Source organism: Mus pahari, chromosome 19, assembly GCF_900095145.1.
Source record: "Mus pahari chromosome 19, PAHARI_EIJ_v1.1, whole genome shotgun sequence".
Lineage (NCBI taxonomy): Eukaryota > Metazoa > Chordata > Mammalia > Rodentia > Muridae > Mus > Mus pahari.
Window position 1 is genome coordinate 41,828,794 of NC_034608.1, and position 21,779 is coordinate 41,850,572.

Sequence of the window (21,779 nt, forward strand, 5' to 3'; positions counted from 1 at the left end):
CACTAGTTAGACATCTGACAAAGGACTGACTCCGAAAAAAAAAAAAAAAAAAAGAAAGAAAGAAAGAAAGAAAGAAAGAAAGAAAGAAAGAAAGAAAGAAAGAAAGAAAGAAAAGAAAAAAAATCAAATGATCCATCCGAGCACTTGGCCTGAAACATGAGTTCCCAGAAAAATAAAAATATTGCCACAGAAACACCTCAAAAAAATAGTTCACCATCTTTAACAATTAAGGAAATGGCAATTGATACATACTTGAGTCTTTATTTTACTCAAACAAACAAAAAAAGGGAAACCTCACCAAAACAATTCACAGGAAACCCTGCCGTGGATGTGAGGAAGCTCATCTGTAAGCTTCACTTTTAGTAACAATAGCTAGACAATGGAAGCCATCTAAATGACCTTCAACTGACAAATGGATAACAAACATGGACAAGCACACTATGGAATAATACTCATCTGGGCGAAACTAGAAAAGGTCGTATGGAGTCAGGTAACCCAGAACCAGAAACAAAATGCCAACTGTTCTTTTTCATCTGTAGTACCTAGTTTTGAATCTTTAGATGTAGAGACAGAGCCTGGGGTAATTGCAGAAACCAGGAAAGTATAAAATGGAATCCTAGCCAGGATAGAGGGATTGGGGAACAATAGACAAATCCTAGATGGTCCTAGTGATCAGAGGACTGGGAAACGGGGGGGGGGGGTTCTGTAAGGAGGGAGATGGATGAAAATAAAGAACAGGGGGAGCAGGCTAGAAGGGATTAGCAGTGTACAAGTGGTTTGATTGGGGCAATGGAAAAAGAGAAGCATTTTATTGGAGAGCAAGGAAGGAAAATACAGAAGAAAGTAAAACCCTTAAACCTGTAGAGACTTGAGACCTAGGGAAGGTGGATCAGAGGTGGGGGATCGTCTGGGAGAGGGGACAACATCTGGAATGTAAGTAAAGAATACTTAATTTAAAAAAATTAAAATAAGGCTTCCTGGTTAAGTCACAAGGAATTGTGCTATTAACTATTTACTTTCAAAAGCTAATAAATTTAATAATGTTTAATAATATGCACACACATATTTATTTAATGAACTTTTCTTCTCAACTGACATTGCTGCTACCAAGAGTCAGAGACTGCCTAAGAATAAATCCCAATACCAGGCATGAGTAGCATTCTTTTGTGCTGCTGCTGGCTGGGGCTGTCCAAGAGATTCCCAAACATACAGCCTAGGGCAGGTGCTTTGGTTGTCCCTTAAAGGTGGAAGGTAAATTTCAATCACCGACAACACCGTGTATTTCAGAAACAGGGCCCAGAGGGCGTGAGCTAAAGCTAAGTTGAATGCCTCCTTCCTGAGGTCTAGCTTTCATGGTACCCAAAGATGCCATTCAAGCTTCCACAAGAGGAAGCAGCAAGCAATCCTGACCAGCTATGATGCTGATGAGCCACGTCAATGCTTAGCATGGAATGATGATGCTCGGGGTGGACTAGTGGCACACACACCTTGGCAGCAACTAACAGCTCTCTAATTGGGCTTTAGGCCTACTCAATAGAAGGAATTTCATGCCAGGTACTGGAATCCTACACAACTAGTGAAGTCGTGGGTATGGAAGGACAACCACTTACAAGCACTGCTTTACTAAACCACTGTGATTCCTAGCAACCATCTAAATATCTGTCCTGATACCCACAGATACGTGTAGTTTCAACTCCACACCAAGGAAACTTGCATTTGCAACATTATGAGAGACCATTACAGGAAGCTCTAGGCAAACAAATTGCAGTTGTGGAGCCAAGTCCCCGAGGATACATGTCTAGAACACTCTTGCACCCAGGGCTTAGGGGACATGGAGAGGACAAGATGGGAAGGGGGCAAGAGCCAGAGGATTGGAGAGTTTGCTGTGAGATGTGTTTCCTAGTAATGTCAGAAGCCACACCCATAAAGTCTCACCGCCACGACTCCCTGAAGTTGGTCTAAACAAGTACTGAAGCCTCAACCTACACAAAGAACTGCAGGCAGTTAAGGAATGCTGAAAGTGGGAAAAAGTCTTCCCAGGGAAGAACACAACTGGCTAAGACCCAATAGTTAGCCCTAAAAACGCACATACCAGTAACATCCCGACGGAGTCATTGTATTGAGGAATGTATATGCATTCCCATGTACATATATGCACACAATAACAATGATACAAGATGCCATACACTTGAAAGAGAGCAAGGGGGGTAATCTGGGAGTCTCTGGATTTTGGGGAGGGTAGAGAGAAATACTGTTGTCACATTACAATCTCAGAACGTCTAACCATTCGATTAAAAGCACATAGGACTGAGTATGCCTAACACACTGTTGGGAAGGCTGCCAGTTTATTCTCTATTTCCCCAAAGCCCCTCAGCCCCTCACTCTTCAGTGGACACATTGTACTTCTTCAGTTGCTCTGAGATTTGATGTTGCCTGGTATGTCTGGACTTTTCCTCTCTACTCTGTACCCCCATTAGGCTTGGTCGGAGAGATCAGTGAGAGCCAACTCTCCCATTCTCCTGCCAGGTCCGTTTTATTTCCTAGCAATGTACATAGTGGCTTGTAAACGTTCCTCTGCCTTAATGTTCATCTGAAAGCAAAACTTCAAGTAGCTTAGCTAACCTTCAGCAAGGGCAGAATGCTCCCCAGAGCAGGGTCTTGGGGGGGGGATGTGGCCCTTTGGGGTCGATTTACTGACTCTGACTGTTATCCCTCACTCCCAGCATCTCAGAATTTGAGTCTGTTGTTCCTATCTTTTAAATATAGGTCAGCTTCCTGGGACACACGCACGCGCGTGCGCACACACACACAGACATGCATATACCACACACAAACACACATATACAGAGAAGAGCTATCTTCCTTCCCATATACCAAAATCTATTTATCGGAGACCTCATATATGCTACGTTAAGGAAGGAGTTAGTCTTCTAACTACCACATAATGTGTGTAAGGCAACTCTCTGGCAGTACGGACATCTTATAATTATGCAAAAATTATATAATTCTCTGTTCCCCTCAATCCTGTCCCCATTCTCCTCCTTGTCTCCATCCAATTTTAAATTTCATTTCTGCGTTTTCTGGGTCTCTAAGAAGGGACTATTGTGGGGGTAGAGATCTGCTAAGGGTGCTCTTTCACAACGAGATGCTTTGCTCCTTGGGTTCCACCGAGGAACAGATCGGGTCCTTATCTTAGAGCCCGCTGTACCCTCAATTTCCTACGAGGCAGGAGGGGAGGCAGAGGATTAATCTTCTGGGAGAGTAGAAGTAATTGATGACCTGCAGACACAATGGCCATGTCACATGCTTTGACAAAGGAGTTGCTTTTTCTCTGATTCACGATTCATTTTCATTAAATCGTACAAAGGCATAAAAATTAAGCCGGACTAAGCATCCCGTACAGCCTTCAGCCAATCACCTTTTCTAAAGAAGAGGGAAAAAAATTACACAAAATCTTGCCAGAAAATTCAGGCGGTGTGGTCATCATAGCGCTATGATAGATATGTAAATTAAGTATGGAAAAATGTTAGAGTCCTTAGAGAAACTTTTTTTCCTAAAAACAACTTGAACAGTGCAGCTATGTATCCTGGTGAGGCTAAAATTGGCAAAGGCAGAGCTGAATGCCAAATGATAATTTCTGCTAAATAATTCAGGCCATGTGAACTTTGATATTTCCCTTACTTTAATGAGTATAATGTGGGCAATTACCAGCTACTCTTCTCACAGAGCCAGACAATGTGCTTTTTCCTAGTTATGGGCTTCATTTTTCTTCGAGTAACTCATATCTGCAAAGTTGGCTATAAACGCAGGGTCTTGCACATGCGACCGCTGCATAAATGTATATTACTGCGGTGATGGTAATTATAATGAAGAAGTTTAGCATGCCTGTAAACTGTTCATCAATAGACAAATCTCATGACATGGGATTTGAGTTCTTCTGTGACACTGTCTTTCTCCTTTTCCCCATGCAGGGAAGCGATGCTGACATGGTGGACAAGAATAAATGCTGTACACTCTGTAACATGTCCTTTACCTCAGCCGTGGTGGCCGACTCACATTACCAAGGCAAAATCCACGCCAAAAGGTTAAAACTGTTGCTAGGAGAGAAACCTCCACTGAAAACTACAGGTATGTGGGGGGGAAATAAATGATCAAGGCTGGTATACAGAACCATACACTCTCTTATCAGTCCTAGGAATCACCCTTTTTTCAGAAGCTAGAAGCTTTTAGGGTTAGATGGCAGGTGCCATTCAAAACCCACAGGAAAGGACGGGGAACCTGAGTGTAACATGACCATTAGAGTATGATTTCATGAGCTTGTACAGCATCTTTCATCTAATGCTTACAGCCTCCAGGAAGTCTGTCACATTGATTGTGTAGCATGTGAGATACACACCTCTTGTGCTCTTTCCACATTCAGCCCACATTCCTCATTGATATGGTTGTGCACACTGCATAGGAGGTAGGTTCTTGCCAGTGTTGATGGAAAGCAATTACCATCCTTCACATTTGTGCTTTGACTACACCAGGGTGCAGTGACATCCTATGTTCTTCATTCAGTGGAGAAGAAGCACAAATAAGCCATAGTCTTTGTAGCCACTTTAGTTTGGAGACAAGTGTGGATTTATGGCACTCCTGCCATTGTTACTGGGAAGTTGTGATTCTAACCTATTAACTTTCATCAGTAACTTAAATATTGATCTCAGATTACCTGACCTTCTAAATGCTTAACTAAACAACGTCTTTGGAGGTTTAACCAAATTATGAAACTAAGATTTAAAAAAAAAATAATTTAGCAATGCTGGAACTGTATGGACAGGATTTACATTGTGATGAAGATGTTACTGTGCTGTGTTATAATCCCAAGAAGTTAGGGGATATTTTTCATTATGTCTCCTCTTGCAGTGCAATTAAAATTTAGTAGTGCATTTTATCTTGCTGTCTAATGAATCGTGCATAAATCGTGGGTGTAATTATTTTTAAATGGTATTTGGGAAACGAGAGAGCGTCTGAAACAACGCTTGGTTTTGACTTTGCTGGTGTACTTCTTCAGCTAATTGCTTAACAAATAGCAAGGAGTCTTTTCACACCATTTCTCAGCTGGGTTTGAGTCCAGGATAATGTTTTCGTGGAGGTGGATGTGACATTCAGGTGTGGAGTCGTTTCGTCTGGAAACGAGCGCAGCTTATTTTGGAACCCCTGCATGAGGTGGCATTGAACAAGGGGCACTCTGTTGAGACGCTTGTTCTCTGAAAGGCTGAGGCACTAACCTTGTGACCTACACATCGTCAGATCTCTTAAAATAGACACCGCAGAGAGAGAGTCACTGGAAAATTTCTATCTTTTCTTTCTGTGAATGAGTAACTAGCTCATCTGTTCTCTTTGCCTAAACAGAAGACTGCTGTTAAATTTCATCTGGAACGTAGGGAATTTGGAGGTAGTGCTGGGGGGTGGGGGTGGGGAGAGAGGCTGTATCTTTGTTATCACATTGGCTAGCAAATGGGAAAGTGATTATTTATGTATCAAAAACTATCCCATGCCAAAAATAGTTCTTTATGATTTTGTATCCATCTTCGGAAATTGGAATAATCCCGGAACTAGGACATAGAACTCAAGAATAACTTATTAACTCTCAATATGTTGCAAAGACAGGAGCTGGCGAGATGGCTCAGTGGCTAACCTTACTAACAAACCTGAGAACCTGAGTTTGACTCCTGGACCTCTGTGGTAGAAGGAAAAAAACTTAAACTGTGTCCTCTACATAAGCACTAAGACAAGCATGCCCTCCATAAACAAATATAATAAAACACTGAAAGAATACACACATACACACACACACACACACACACACACACACACACACACACACACACACGATACATGGATACATGTATTCCAAAGACAAAATTCAGGTCATTTAAAGTGTACCCTTATTCAGTGACTGGGTTCTTGCTGTCCATGGTGCTAACTTAGCTCTTGAGGTTACAGAGATCAAGGAACCTGTTAGGCAAGACCAGAATGGGAAAGGATAAATTACACTATCAGCTTGAATATTCTTCCACTGGGGAGCAGAGAAATCTAATTGTCGTATCCTAGACTATACTGTTTGGTTTTGTGTGTCAACTTGACACAAGCCGGAGTTATCACAGAGAAAGGAGCCTCCCTTAAGGAAATGCCTCCATGAGATCCAGCTGTAAGGCATTTTCTCAATTAGTGATTAAGGGGTAGGGGTGGGGGGGAGGGCCCATTGTGAGTGGTGCCATCCCTGGGCTGGTAGTCCTAGGTTCTATAAGAGAGCAAGCTGAGCAAGCCAGGGGAAGCAAGCCAGTAAGTAACATTCCTCCATGGTGGCTGCCTCAGCTCCTGCTTCCTGACCTGCTTGAGTTCCAGTCCTGACATCCTTTGGTGATGAACAGCAATGTGGAAGTGTAAGCTGAATAAACCCTTTCCTCCCCAGCTTGCTTCTTGGTTGTGATGTTTTGTGTAGGAATAGAAACCCTGGTTAAGACAATAGACTCTCATCCATTTCCCTTGATTAGCACACTCTCTTATCCACCTGCTTTGAGCAGAAAGAATCTTGAAAGGGCCAAACACAGACAAAATTGGAATCCAAAGAAGCTAAACTGAACCTCAGGCTTGGTATTCTGCCGACCAATGGGCACAAACATATGCAGAAGTAGTCAATGGAAGGTGTGTCCCAATCAAAAGGGAAGCTATGGGTGGGACAAATGGTAGCATGTTAGTGTGGCTGCAGAAAGCTTGAGTGATCAAGGAATGTGCCCACAGTCATTGGCATCAGGACTTTGGATGCAGACCAGAGGTTTGGGAAGAATCTGAAGAGACGCCCTTTAAGAGGATCACAGGTGGGTATCATCAGTTAAGGAGCAGGAATCGGGTTGGAGAACCGCACAGGAAACAGAAAAGGACCCTGTTCCCAGGCTTCAGGTGTTGGGTCTAAAATACAAGCCCAGTTATTGTAAGGGAAAGGACTTAGGAGCTGGAGAAGACCCAAGCCATGGCATTGGAGGTGCTTTGGATCCCTTGCCTGGCATAGCATTGCCTTCCATTGCAGGTCACAGCATTTCTTAACAGCAACTTAGAGAGAGCTCCATCCATGTGCACATGGGCTAGTACTGCCTTATCGGCTAAGCTGGCTTGAAATCCTATCTGTAATGAAAACAAAAGGGGGAAACAAACAAACAAACAAACAAACCAGACATATAAAACCTAGTTCACTGAATCTTGATGCCAGAGAGAGAAGCAATACCCTGCTCAGATATGCCTCTTATGCTGCCATGCTGTGAACCACAGCCTCTCAACCTCTGGTGATTTCCGGGTGGGCATAATTGAAGTAGAGCTCATTGCTTCTCTGCTATTTCATCTCATGAAGAAGAACAGTCGGGACCCGTGAATCCCTGTCTCTTCCACCTACATCTGTACTCAGATCAGACATCAATTAAGCACCCTGAGGGACCTAATGCCCTTGGAGGTACCTTCTTCAGATAAGAACATCTTTACTAGGACTTCTAAATTGCATAGCTAACCCACAGAAACACAAACCAGTTCCATGCCTTCTTGGTTTTTGCCTTAGAATCTCTGGTCTGGATATAGCTATGAAGACAAAATCACATGGAGGGATGTTAGACCTCCGTCTGGTCATAGGACCAGAGAACTTGAGGTACAGATTCTATCCTAATGGCAAGGGTGATTTATGCTGCCATATCATGTCATTTGCAGTGAGACCAGAGAAACTGGGCTGTGTGAAGAACAACCAGAAAGCAGAAGGCGGCAGTGTCAGTCAGCTATCACTATAGCAACAGGACAAAGACAGTTTAATTTATGGCTGGACTCTCAAAACTCATACAATTTTCAATAAAAAACAATGATGGCTATTTTTAAAGTAAAAAAAAAAAAAGAAATATATTGATATTTGAACCTTTCCATGACTCCTCCTCGTCTCATAAAAAGAGAGTCTCAGGGGAATTGCAGGATTGAATGAACAGGTAATTCCCAATTCACAATCTACCCTTCAGGGTCTGTTTTTTTCCAGCCTGATTCTTGCTGCATGCTTCTTTCTGCTTCAGAGTCACTACCAGGAAAGATTGAGAGGTTCACTGATTTGATTGATGGGTTGTGGCAGAGCCCTGGGAGGCTGGGACAGTGAAGGAGAGAGGATATGTTCATAGTGTAACCAGCATCCTGAGATTTGTCTTAGAGCAGAGTCCCAAAGGACCAAAATGATTGTGAGTGGCTGTTATTGAATCCTAAATCCACGGTGAATTTGACATCTTGCAACTGAAGAGCAGTGTTTGTGGTTTCCAGTGTTTGCAGGGAATGGGATTGGGGTGCCTGTGTTTGAGATCCCGGATTTGGAGTTTTTATTCATGACTTAAAATTCACATTTCTTTTAGGCCTCTACTAGGGATGTAAGCACTCACCAGAAGTGCCCTTCTCAGGGCATGGAGAGTCAAAAATCCTACTGTGTCATTGAAATGTCCATGCCTGATAACTTGGTGCTTTCTCACTAGCTTCTACCAGTTCCCATGAATGCGAGGGACATGGGCTTTTTGGAAGAAATTAGGGTCCAAACAGTAAGAAAATGATGTCATGAATATTCTCTTCTTGGAGGATGAATAAAGGAGTCGAGTCTGTTTAGTATATAAAATACATCACTCCTGAGGAAGTCTTTAAAAAGCTATCATAGGAAAGAGCTATAATTGTGGAGCCTGTGTTGTGTGCACATGTGTGTTTGTTCGTGTGCCCAAGAGCAACAGATAAAACCAGAGAGTAGGCAGAGTTAGGTGGGAGCTCAAGACAGGCAAGAGTCTGTTGGTACCCAGAGATGTTCACAGGCAGAATGCGAATGTGGGAGCTGCTGATTCTTGGGGCTTTTCCAGTTGGGGTTCCATAAGTGGTTAGTTACTGCTTAGCTTAGATGACTTTTCAAAGCCCTCTAAATCAAATAGTTCCTGCCGGCTGACACACGCAGGTAGACCTACTGATAAGATGGCCAGAAAGAGCACTGACCTGGGACCCAAGGAACCAGGAGTTCAGGCACAGTGCGACCAGAGTCAGTTTTATACTTTCTGGTCGGAACAGGAACACGTTCCTCTCCAACTTCAGTCTTCTTGTCTGTTGTTTTGTTCTACTGCTGTGCATACATTTGCATATATCTCCCGTTCGTTCTTGCCAGGGAAGAGCTTGGTTCCCTTCCACGTTCTGAGCCTCGGATTTGTTTTTCCGCTGCCTTGCCTAGAACATAAGAGCTACTGCATTGAATCTCTTAGGACAAGACTTTCTGAGCTGTGTTTTTTTTGTTTGTTTGTTTGTTTGTTTTTGTTTTTGTGGGATGAGGCAGAGTCTGACACTTGGAGCTGCTGGAAAAGGAAAAGCATTTCTGGTGGTAATGAAAGGAGGGTCTGGGGACTAGAGGGTTAGGGAGGGCCAGGAAGAACAATCAAGGTCTGGGCAGTAAGCGTTCAGGAGGCAAGAGATGCAGTCAGCCAACAGGAGCTAGAGTCCTAGACTAGCAAGTGGAAGCAACAGGGAGTAGTGTTAAAGACAGAAACTCAGGATAAAATAAGAGATCAGATACCAGGACTAGGACTCCAAAGAGTCTCAGGAATATAGAAGAATTTTAGTTATCAGAGAGTAGGAGCAGTGACTAAACAGATAGAAGTTTGATACCAAAACCCAGAGGTCATAGACGAGCCATTCCTCCCCTGCCTATGAAGCAGAGTAAATACTGAACAGGCCGGTGACAACCTTCAGGCTCTGAGCTGCATGATGACTTCCTCCTGGCCTCCTCTATAGATGGTCTTCGATGCTGCTACACTGAGACTGTAGCTGTGTAATATGATTCCCAAGTGGCAAGATAGATGGTATCAGGTCTGATATTGGTGGCTTCCGGGGAGCATGATCCCAGGCAGCTGAGGGTAAAATAATATTCTCTAAAGGTATTCCCCAGGACCTGCATAGACAGCTTATGTGGCAGGGAATCAAAGTTTCAAGTGGGATTACAGTGGCTAGTTCATCAACTTCGAAACTGGGAGATTATTCTGGAGTATCCAGGTAGATCCAATACAATCACAAATGTATTCCAAAGGGAAAGAGGAAGGCAAGGGCGTCTATCTGAGTGATAAAGGGGTTGGGGAGGGTCCAGCTGTCTTTGGGTGATGGTAGAGCTCCGAGAAGGTAAGCGTTCTTTTTCTGGAATTGCCTGAAGAGTAGTCCTGACAATGTAACTTTTAGCCAGTGAAGTTTGTTTCACATTCCTAACCCGAGGAATGTGTTCTATGGAAGCCACCAGCTCTTTGGTAATTTGTCACAGGTACAGTGGGGGACTAATTTTCCTAAGAAGGAGCTGACTTGTCACCCTATGTACAATTCGCATGCTGTCGTGGGGTCCCACAGCCTAAGGGCAGCCACGACTGTGGGCAGGACATTCTGGAGAAGCTGGAAGTCTGTCTTCATAGGCATCTTATTCTTTGGGTAGAGTTACTCTCCCACACCCACGCACAGCCATTGGCGACTGTTTTTCAGGTAGTACACATGTTGCTCTCCCGAGTTTTGAAAGTTTGACATATGTCCTCTGCCTTAGCTGCCATTCCCTTTCTCCCTCTGTTAGTGTGCGTTCTCAAATGTAATGCTGGGCTTCTGAATCCCCACCCCCAGATGTGCCCTGCCTGTAGCTGTTCCACATCTGAGATGCTCTTCACTCTTCCTGTGTGTATCTAAGCACCTCCCATCCCGCTAAATCCTCTATAGGCCTCTCCTAGTCTTTGGGGAAACGTCCTGCTTTGGGAAACCTCAGAGAATATGTTATGGGCTTTTGCATAAGTCATAGGTAAATCCCAGTAATTATTAGTGAAGGACTTAACTTTTCTGTATCTCCTTTTCCTTACTATGATGACTATATGAGCCAATAACATAATCAGAGGACACATCTGCCACATTATTATAGTACCATGAATGGCTCTGTCCATTCCAGAAAGGCAGCTATTTTTACTGACTCTGTTCTGGACTTTTCTCTGGGACATAAAATTTGCACACGAGCTGTTCTATTGTTGGATGTCCAAGGCGAATCCACTGGGTTAATTTACTTTGCCACTTGTTCTCAAAGCTTGCATCATAAAGGAGTCATATCTCCATAGCTATTCTCCCTTCTGGCGCATTCCCAGACACCAGCTTGACTGCAGTGATTTTCCAGGATAGTGAATGATAGAAAAATAGAACTTGGTGTTTGGTTCCTACATAAGAACAAGTCTGAGTGTAAAAGTGCAGGCTGATGTGCAGAGTCAGAGGAACCTGGCAGAGAAGATGAGTCAAAATAACTGAGCATGGTGGGGGATGCAGCTCAGTGATAGTGTTCTCTCTATATATAGTCTCTCTCTCTCTCTCTCTCTCTCTCTCTATATATATATATATATATATATATATATATATATATATAATCTATCTATCTATCTATCTATCTATCTATCTATCTATCTATCTATCTATCTATCTAAAATTGAAGAAAAAGAGTCCATGCATTTGAGAGAGAGCAACAGAAGAGATTTAGGAAGGGTTGGAGGGAAGGAAATGAAAAGGGACAAATGATGTAATTATGATGTAAATTCAAGTATGAAAAAATTAGGATTAAAATACTTTGGAAGAAAGAATAATGAAAGAGGAAATCTGAAACCTAGAAAGGCATCCTTGCAGGCAGTGCCCATATTCTGCCATAAATTGAAGAGAAAGTTTAGATTGTGAATACACAGTCTGAATGGGTAGGTGATGCTGTATCTCCTATGAGAGGGTTCATTAATGTGCGTGGCAAACATGTTGCTTATCTGAAACCTGTTCACCTCGTACCCTAGACGTTAAGTTGGTTGTGAGTAGGCGTAACATAGGTGTCATTCTATGCCCAGACTAGAAATGTGAGGAGATGTGAGCCTTTAGTGATGATCTGGAGTTGAGTATTGCTGTTCCTGGAGTGACTAATCTATCCCGCTGATGTTCTGTCCTTTCGGGTTTCTGTTTCACCTGGAAGCTTTTATGAATGCATCTATCACTCCCAGAAAAAGTGGATCTTGAGATCAGTGTTTTATAAAATTCCCAAACTTCATTAGCCTGACAGTAATGACACTAAAGTGCGCAATAGCCTTTCTTTCATTTTTGACGTTCCTGTGGTGCCGAACCTGCCTTAACATACTGGGAAATCCCCGCAGCCTAGCCCTGAGACCTGCTTAGCAGGGACCCTGGTGTTGCTTCCTCAGTCTTGCTGCCAAGCTTGCTATCGTGTTTGGTACACAGAGCAAATATCTGTTGGATGTGTAGAACTGGGAGCAAACGTTAGAATAATGATAGGTATTGAAATATTTATGGCTTCATTTTCAGGTGAATAGCCTTGGTTAAACTTCAAAGACAGTGGTGGCTCACTTTCTTGACTTTACAAAAAGCTTTTTCTGAGGAAGGATGGTATAGATTGGGATCTAAGACATAAACCCAACCTTTGGAGGCAGACCCTCTTTTAAATTCTAGGTTACCTATGCAAGTTTGCATACATTTTGTTTGTACACTAGCCTTCAAATGCATTGTAGAAGGAGGATAAGAAAACAGATGATACATACTGAAAAGCCTGGTGTAGTGCTCACTGTAAGGACAGGGTGAATGCTTTGTCCTATATAAATATACATAAGTATGTATCAGCATATATGTCAACCCTTATAGTTGGTGAATAAGGATCCACTGAAATGCACAGGCTTTCCAGACCACCTTGTAGTTATTCCCACATATGTACAGAGCCATGAGAGATCTGTGTCGGCCCCATGGGAAAGCTCCACCCTGAGGCTGAAATAAGCAAGACTAGCCTGCTGGTGTCAGCCGTCACAGGATTAGCGGTATTCTCATTTTGTTTTCTATTAAGGGTGACGCCTTTTGACTATGTTTTTTTTTTTTTCCCCACTGACTTGCCATTTATAATTTTTCAAGGGTTATGTCGAGGAGCTGTTAAGTGTCCCTAAAGCAAGCAGGGGGAGGTATGGCAAAAACACATGCACTAGTTCAGTTCTTTCAAGTCTTAGTTAGGATACTGCTGGCCATGGATTCGATCTGTGCATTAAGTAGTGTATCGTAAACAAATACACAACAATATAATGTGCTGATCCATTGATCAGAATGTGATGGCAAGCTCATGCGCTTCCTTTTATAGCACTAGCTTACCACTCACTGTTCCTGGCCACAATTTAAAAACTATTATGAATAATGAGAACTGACTATGTATATATCTAACAAAAATTACCCTATATTCATTTCTAAACATTAGGCTTCAAAAAGTCTGCTCGTTACTCTGCAATGAAATAAAAACTAACATTTAAAAAAAACCCCTAAATATGGTTAAACTGTGTGGAGCTGAGTAGCCCGACTGTAACTTAATAACAGAGCCAGTAAGCAAGGCTGGTAATTGCAAAGCCATTATATGAGGAGAATCATAGTCATGGTTTCATTTAATCTTTGTGCTTTGTCATACATATAGCACAGTAATGTATCATTATTAGGAACATCTTACTGAAGAAGGAGAGACCTGCAAGTGAGTAACTTGTACCGTGTACAGTCAGACTTGCAAAGCAAAAGGCAGGAGAGTTGCAGAGTCCAGGACTGAGCTCTGCTCCCCAGTGGTAAGTCATGGGTCATAAAATGACCTGCTGATTTTTGGTCACTTCCAGTAGTTCAAACTCCAGGGCTCACACTAGGCGACCAGTAGCAACACAGCCTCAAGGACAGATATTTATACTTTTGCAATGGATCATTTTTCCTTTTGAGGAACAATGAGCAGGAATGGGAATTTGAACAAATCGGCTATGGCTTCTGCTACTCAGCTTCTATGTGTAAGTGTGTTGACTGAATATTTCTCTTTGCCTTTATCCCCTGGGCAAGAGAAGACAGATCTTCAGGAGTCTTCCATGAATTTCCATGCCAGACACAGACTTGCTTATTTGAGTTCTCTGTAGAATGAATAAAGATCAGGGTATTCTAGGTCTGTTTGAAAGTTACATAAATTCAAGTGTTGAATAATGTATGCACCCCAGGTTCCATCCACACCTCCTATTTGCATATGAGATTTTATAGACCATTACGGTTCTATCTTCTGATTCAGGTTCCTTAGATTGCTTGGCATAATCTCTCTCGATACCTGTTTTCATAGCTGCGTGCAAATACAAGAAATAGCTTTGTGGAATTGCAAATCATCTCATTTTCTTTTTCTGGGACCTGAAGCTTAGAGGGGTGGAATCAGCTGTCCAGGACATGCAGGTGGTTGGCAGCAGGAACACTTCTCTTCTCTTTTATTTATCCCTTCAGAGTATCCTTTTGAAGGAGAAATCACACTGGCCAGTTCCTGGATCACTCTCTGGTCACTAGGGCTTAAATGTGTCAGCCCTGGGAATGACATGAGTTGATGTCTTTTGGCCATGACTTTTGTCATGCAGGTTTGGAACAATGATTTGATCAAGTATTCTGTCTAATTGCATTTTTAAACTAAAGATACAAGATCAATGAATTAAGGGTTTTAACACTTCAACTACTGTCCCTTCTCCCCTTTCCCGGGCCAAATGTGGAAATGTAATCATCTCATATACAGATAATTCCTCTTTTGAAAGTGACTTAGTTTGCCACTGGTTGACAGTGGAAATGAGTTGTTAAGAAGCCAACACACAAAGCTTTGTTAGTATGAGAAAGAAAGGCTGTTCATTCATCTCAGCATTTATATTAAAGTCACTGTGTACATGTGTTCAATAAAAGGTTGTTCTCAAAGGTTGTTCCAGTGGTGTCAGAAAGAAGTGATACCAGGAGCTTGTGAACCCTTGCCTGTTTTCATCTAAGGCAGATGACACAATACCGGCCCTAATATCTCCACTGTGGAACATACTTAACAGCTAGAGATGTGATAGAAGTTTTGCCTGCCTTCCCACCCAGAAATGGAATTTCCCAAAGGCTATAGACTTTAATTCCCTGTTGTTTGAAGACTCAGTAAAGAGTGAGGGTCTTGTTGTGGGTGAGAGTAACCTATGAATGTTGGCTACCAGGCAACTACTGTCATAAGTGACACAAAGGCTTTTAACTACCGTCAACTCAACATTTCTCCTTTGGGTGATTAAGAGAGCTTTAGGACCACAGAGGACTTTAAGTAGCCTTCTGGATGCAGCCAAATGAGTCCCTTCACCATGTCTATGGAGGAGTTTAGCGGCAGAGTAAAATGATCAGCTTGCTGCACTTACCATCCTGGAACTGGCAGCAGGAGACGTGGTCAGTCTTAGGATGTGCACACAGAAGGAGCACCTTGCTATTCAGACACAACTGGCAGCAACTGCCAGTCAACGAGCTGTGGTAGGAGCCCAAACCAGGTCTAGCCTGTGAGATGGGGAAGATGCTCATCAAGTAGGCATTATGCCCGAAACAGTGAGCAGTGAACCCTGAACATCCCTACTCCTTGAAGTTCCCACAGATCTTGAATACCAGTCTTAAAGGACCGTGTTTCCTCTTGATTTGACAAACATATCTTAACAGGTGATGTGCTGGAATAAGTAAGCATTTTATTGCTTTATATTTAGGAAATTTAGATATCTATTTTTATCTATATATTTCTATATCCCTCTATAAATCTATTTATTTATTATTTAGATATAAATACTTTTCATATTTAGATTTAAATTTTCTCTGACCATGAAGTTTAATTAAAAAAAAAAAAAAAAAGGCCAGTTCCCATCAATGTCTGTAGTTCCCCCCTCTCTTTAGGGACACAGAAAAGGCCTATAAATATACTCAGTGGTATCTCTGCCTCTAAGCTTGGGCCTCATTGAGATTACTCCAAATGTGATTACTCCAGGATGCTGTTCGATACTGGACCTCAACAGGCTGCCCACTAGGTCCAGGACTTCCATTGAACTGGGTCTCTCTCACCTTTCTTCCTTGGCAGGCTTTGCCCTGAGGGTGTTAGCATCTCCATGCTGAGTTCTAGAAGACAAGACCAAGGTTTCTCAGTGTGAGTTTCTGAAGAGCGCCCTAGACCTATTCTGAACTGCTCTCAGGGTGCCCAGAACTCTGTTGATTTTCAGGACCTTCCCTTTCCTCTCTTGTTCCTATGGAGTCAGCTGCTGTCCTGACAGCAGGCGCATTCCTCTTTCATGTTCAGATTCCTTCCCCTCCCATACTACTGATCATCAATACAGTTCACTGCATCTTAAGGTAGGAGAGCCAGGCCTTTGGGTTTTGGCTTTGTGTTTAGAATACAGTAGACAACATGTTAATTTTTATAAAGTGTGTCGACAGGGAGTTGGCTCAGGAAAACAGAAGCTTAGCAATCTTTTTTCTTTTTCTTTTTTCCTTTTTAAACTCGGAGAGCCTTCAAAGAAACTGCTTCTCGGGTGGATTTCCCACTAAGTGATTTCTACTTGTCTGCTAAGTGCATGGGAACAGAGGGCTTTAAATTTTCCTAAGATTTTTCAAGAGCATTTTGTTGTATTATGAGTTACAAAGGAGAGATTAAGGGGACCCTACTAAGCCTTTTCAATTTCCTCTGCAGGCCATAATTTTTTATTGTGAGTGAAGGATGGCTACAGGCAGGATCTAGAAATTTTGAGCCAAGGCCTCAACACTGGGAAGTTAGGGAGAACATTAGAAGCTGGCAGTCCCCAGTCATCTGTGGGATTGACGGCCACCAGATTGCTACCTGTTGAGATCACTTGCCTGAGAAGCAGGCATAGGCTGAAGCCCACTCCTTGGTTCGAATAGTGATCTTACCTTGATTAATACAAACTGCTAGTCATTAGCCCCCGTATTTTGCTTTCAGCCAGCATAACAGCTGAGCTCTGACTTTTCTCCTTCTGTTAGTAAATCTAATGCATAGAGGGTATTGGGTGAAGCTAATTCCAGGTGGAAAAGCATTTACTACAGTTTTTTTTTTAAATACAAAGGGGGAGGTTAGTTCACACATTTTGTGAACCCTGATATTGAAGCGATTGCTGACAGGAGCCTGGTATAGCTGTCCCCTGAGAGACTCTGCCAGACCCTGACAAATACAGATGTGGATGCTTGTAGCCAACCATCAGACTGAGTGTGGGGTCCCCAATAAAGGAGTTAGGGGAAGGACTGAAGGAGCTGAAGGGGTTTGCAACCTCATGGGAAGAGCAACAATATCAACCAACCAGCCCCCCCACCCCCCAGTGCTCCCAGGAACTAAAGCACCAACCAAAGAGTATATGTGGAGGGACCCACGGCTCCAGATGCACATGTAGCCGAGGATGGCCTTATCTGGCATCAGTGGAAGGGGAGCCCCTTGGTCCTATGAAGGCTCCATACCCCAGTGTAGTGGAATGCGAGGGTACTGAGGTGGGAGTGGATGAATGTGTGGGGGTGCACCCTCATAGAAGCAGGAGGAGGGGGATGGGATGAGGTTTTGTGTGTGTGTGTGGGAAACCGGGAAGGGGGATAACATTTGAAATGTAAATAAATAAAATAACCAACAAAGACAAAACAAAACAAAACAAAACAACAACAACAACAAAAACAGAAAAAGAAGAAGAATTTTGCTCTTCAAAGTGTTTATGCCACATCCAGAGATAGAACAAATTCACAAAATCCCATCTCATGCACCTGTTTCCAGAGAGATCCCATTTCGTTTGCCTCCCACAGCTTGTTTGCTGCCGCGGTGGCCTTCCCCTGTCCCACTGGAAATGATGGTGCTGAAGTCTTCTCCCCTGCTTCAGTTACCAACTGCAGTCTGCATGCCTGAGCATCAGGGGTCATTAAGTACCTCTCTTCTAAAAGCCTGCCCTTCCTGGCCCATTCTGCTTCCTTCTCAAGCTGCTTTGGAAGACAGAAGGCTATCAGGCCAAATTCCCTCATCTCCACCGTGTCTCAAGTATTACTAAGTTGTGCTTCAGCCTCCCTTCTGCCGTTTAAGTCATTTTAGATCTTCAGTGCATATGTGTGCACCTGCCTTCATGTGTGTGTGCGCGTCTGGCTTTGCTTCTTAAGCCAGCTCTCTGGCTCTAACATACCCTCCCTAGCCCCCTCCCAGGTATCTTGTTCTGCTGTAGAAGTTTCGGGTTTCTGTGATAACAACAAGGCTACAGAGGCACACTCTTCCATGGCCCTGACCTTGCTAGTTCAGCTCCTTTCAGGATAGAACAGCAGTGTGACACTAAGGAAAGAACATGAGCCGTGAGGAGGTTTGGGTCCCAGCATGGTTGAAAACACATTTTCAGACAGTTGTGGAATCCACACAGGAAAAGCCACAAAAGTCATATACTCATCTTGGGCAAAGTCATGAGTTTGAATCTAGTGTGATTTTGTTACCAATACTATATTGTTTTGAATTTGTTGGCGTTATCATTTTTTTTTAAGAAAGCATATAGACTTTTAATAAAAATAGTACTGGGAAATTGGGTTAAAATATGTCCGTTCTGGCATTGAGGTTCCCGAGGTGGACGGTTTGGTATAGAGTGTGGTGCCAGCATATGGCAAAGCATATGGACTAATGGAGCGCCATGCTTGGGAAGGTTGCTCTGAAGGTAAGCCCATGCTGGAGAGTCTCCCCCATTGGGACTGCTGCCAGCTTTTAAGGCACCCAAGTGGCACCTACAAAGCTTTAAGGCCTACTGTTGTCTATTTGCCCAAGGGGATTTTGAACCAGTCAATCAAGTGATGCCAGAGAACAGTGACATTTGAACCTCCCTCAGCTGATTCCAACTCGGCCACGACAGAGAGCCACTGAGTCCCCTAATTTTTCCTAATTTTTCCAAAGTTAATCTGCACATGAGTTACCTGAGACTTTGCAGATTACAGGGTTCCATCTCTTGGTTGAGGCATGACCTGAGATGAACTCACTGACAGGGGGTGTTTGTTCTTGGTGGGGGGCATGCACAGGGGACCAGATTTGAACTACCTGTTCTCTCTCAATGGCTGTCATTGGCTCATGCAGCCTCATCCATGGAAACTATTCATATCCTCATGGATTCAACCTCTGTCATTTCTGTATAGCAGTAATGATGTGTGTTGATGAAGCTGTAGTGAAATTAATGACAATGGCTAATTCACTTGGTAATGTCTGCTTTGTGTAGTCCTCTGGGGAGTGAACTAACTTGATGGTTTTCCAGTTGTGGAGAGACTTGCCAAGCCTAAAAAACTCCTTCCTAATTTGCACACACCCTCTGTTCAATGGCCTTACTGCTCAGTTTGAAAAGCAGTAGTATAAAACCTGGGGTGCCCCATTCTTAGAGACCAGGGTATTTTAGCCTTTAACACTGTGGCTGCTCTTGGTGTAAATGTTGGAAGAAACCTACCCAATCCTAGAGTGCAGTAGCTCATCTGTGTCACCAAGTGGTCACATGAGATTCTAGAGTTGCTTTGGCGTTTTGTAGAGCTAAGCCACACATAGTTAATGTTGTACGTTTGGTCATTTTTCTGAGACAGTATCTCTGTGTAGCCCTGGGTATTCTAGAACTCACACTGTAGATCTGGCTAACCCTCACCTCAGAGATCTGCTTGCCTATGCCTCCTGAATACTGGGATTAAAAGCATGGGCCACCACCACTTAATATTGTGCTTTTAATACAAAGTAGAGTCCATTTTTATAACTTGAAAACCATATAGGGTTTTGAGGTCAGTGCTAACGTAGAGTATATACATGAGGAATCTCAGTACTGGAGTGAGGCAGAAACCAGAAAAGCCCTCCTGTGAAGGGAAGGTGGTGTGGGTGAAAAAGCAGATGTGTTCGTGGGAGTTCTGCTCAGAGAACAAGGCCAGGCTCCCTTCCCACCAGGACTTCCAAATGTTCTGCTTTTTTCCTGGCCCAGGACTGCCAGGCTGCTTCTCTTTCTCCAGATTTAGTAGTGGTGCTTTATGTTGGACACGCTTCTCGCACTGATCACTGTTCTCATCCCTGATTCCTCTATAAATAGTCATGGGCTATACGACATGATCCAGGAAGCCGGTGCTCCAGTTGAATAGCTGATGCTGTGGGATAAGTAAATTATTTCCTACCCCTGAGTGTCGGGTATGGGTTGGGTGGAATGGGAAGGCTAACCGATTAAAAAGATCCCCACCTGGCGCCAGTGCAGGTGTCAGTTGCGCAGTCCTGCTGCTCCGACCTTCCCTTCTGTGATCTAGGTAGTGCTTCTGGCTCAGAACACTTTCTGGGAGGAGCTCCTGTCAGCAAAGCCATTGCACTGGCCGTGAGTGTTGTTGCCTCTTGCCTGTGCTGGGTAAGACATCTAAAGTTAGGAGCTGGCATCCTGTCTAGAGGTCTCCAGTTTAACAGGTGGTGAGTTAATTCCTGCCCAAGCAATAAGCCACAGTTCACCCTTATATCTGATTTCACTTTTTAAAAATGAATCCGAAAATAAATCAGGAAAAATTTCGGACTTCTACAACTCACAAGTTTAAGTTGTGTACTGTTTTTGAACAGAGTGATGAGATCCCTTGCCTTGCTCAGGCCTGCTCAGGATGTCAGTCACTCTTTGGTACAGTGTATCAAAGTCAGATTCCCTATATCCCTGTTTGCTACTTAGTCATCACCATGGGTGTCAGGTAGACTACCCTGGTATCCCAATACTCATGTTCAAAGGACCCTAATGTAGTCAATAATGGCTCCAAAGTGCAAGGATAATGGTGCTGGCCATTCAGACATGTCAGGTAGCAACATAAAGCACATCCCGTAAAGATGAGGGTAAGCAATCTCAATTGAATTTAAAAGAAGAAGATGAGGAAGAGGAGGAAGGAGAGGAGAAAAGGGAGGAGAGGGAGAGGAGGAGGGAGAGGAGGAGGAAGAGGAGGAGGGAGAGGAAAAAGAAGAGGAAGAAGAGGAAGAAGAATGAATAGTCTAAATGTGCTAAGATATATAGTAATAGTGAAACATTGAACACCTGAATGGGTATCTGAGGTCTCAGAGGGCTATCCCACACTATCATAAAGTACAATGGGTAGAATGTTATAATTCTTAATGTATCTGAAGTTATGCTACAGTGTGTATCTTCAGAATTTTTCTACTATGCCCTTTGGTCAAAAGAAATACCTCTCAGATACATTTACCAAATAGCTAGATCTAAACAATTTCAAAAGTTTGTTTTGATACCTTGGCCATTTGAAAATATAATACAAATCAAATGAGAGAGAAAACTTAATCTTTTCATTTTATATTTCAATAGCCTTTTTGAGTAAGGAAGGTTTTTGTCTGCTGGACACTGTACAGTATCACAAACCTTGGCAAGAAACCTTGATACCTCCTCATTGATCAGTTGATTAGCTCTAGGTAAGATCTAAAAGTTTAGGTTCCCAGAAATAGTGATGTGGTGTTGAATGGCAAAGATGTGGGTTTCCTTGAGCTAGTAGCTCCCGTGGGATCCAAAAGACTTTGCTGCCTTCAGATGTTAACATCCTTTATGGATTTTTATATGAGTTCCGTGCACTTTCTCAGGCCAACTCCACCAAGGGGTTGGGAACTGTGACTGCAACCAACAATCCTGCTACTCAGAGGGAGTGAAGCATCTCCCCTAGGAAGAATCTGCAGACGCCATGCCATGAGACCTTCTCTGAGAGAAACACAGGAGTCTACAGAGAGCTGTGTTCCCTGATTCAACATCAGCCACTATTACCAAGTCAGGGGATGCCCTAAGCAAGCTTTGGCTCTTTCTCGGATGTAAATTAAGTTATAGAGAGTGAACCTCTTTCTTCCCTTAACCAAGGCTTTACCATGCACAGGCCCGGTACCCAGCACCTGAGCTGGATCAGTGAACAAA

At 43.1% G+C, this 21,779-nt stretch overlaps 1 protein-coding gene across 4 annotated transcripts in view; it reads left to right on the forward strand.

Moving 5' to 3' along the window:
- Positions 1 to 21,779, forward strand: part of Zmat4 (zinc finger matrin-type 4) — a 381,839-nt gene that overhangs the window by 212,536 nt on the left and 147,524 nt on the right. For all 4 annotated transcript variants that reach the window (XM_021219402.2, XM_029532287.1, XM_029532288.1 and 1 more), the window contains one exon: positions 3,972 to 4,128. In XM_021219402.2, the coding sequence (XP_021075061.1) occupies positions 3,972 to 4,128 (157 nt within the window). The remainder of the gene's footprint in view (positions 1 to 3,971; positions 4,129 to 21,779) is intronic.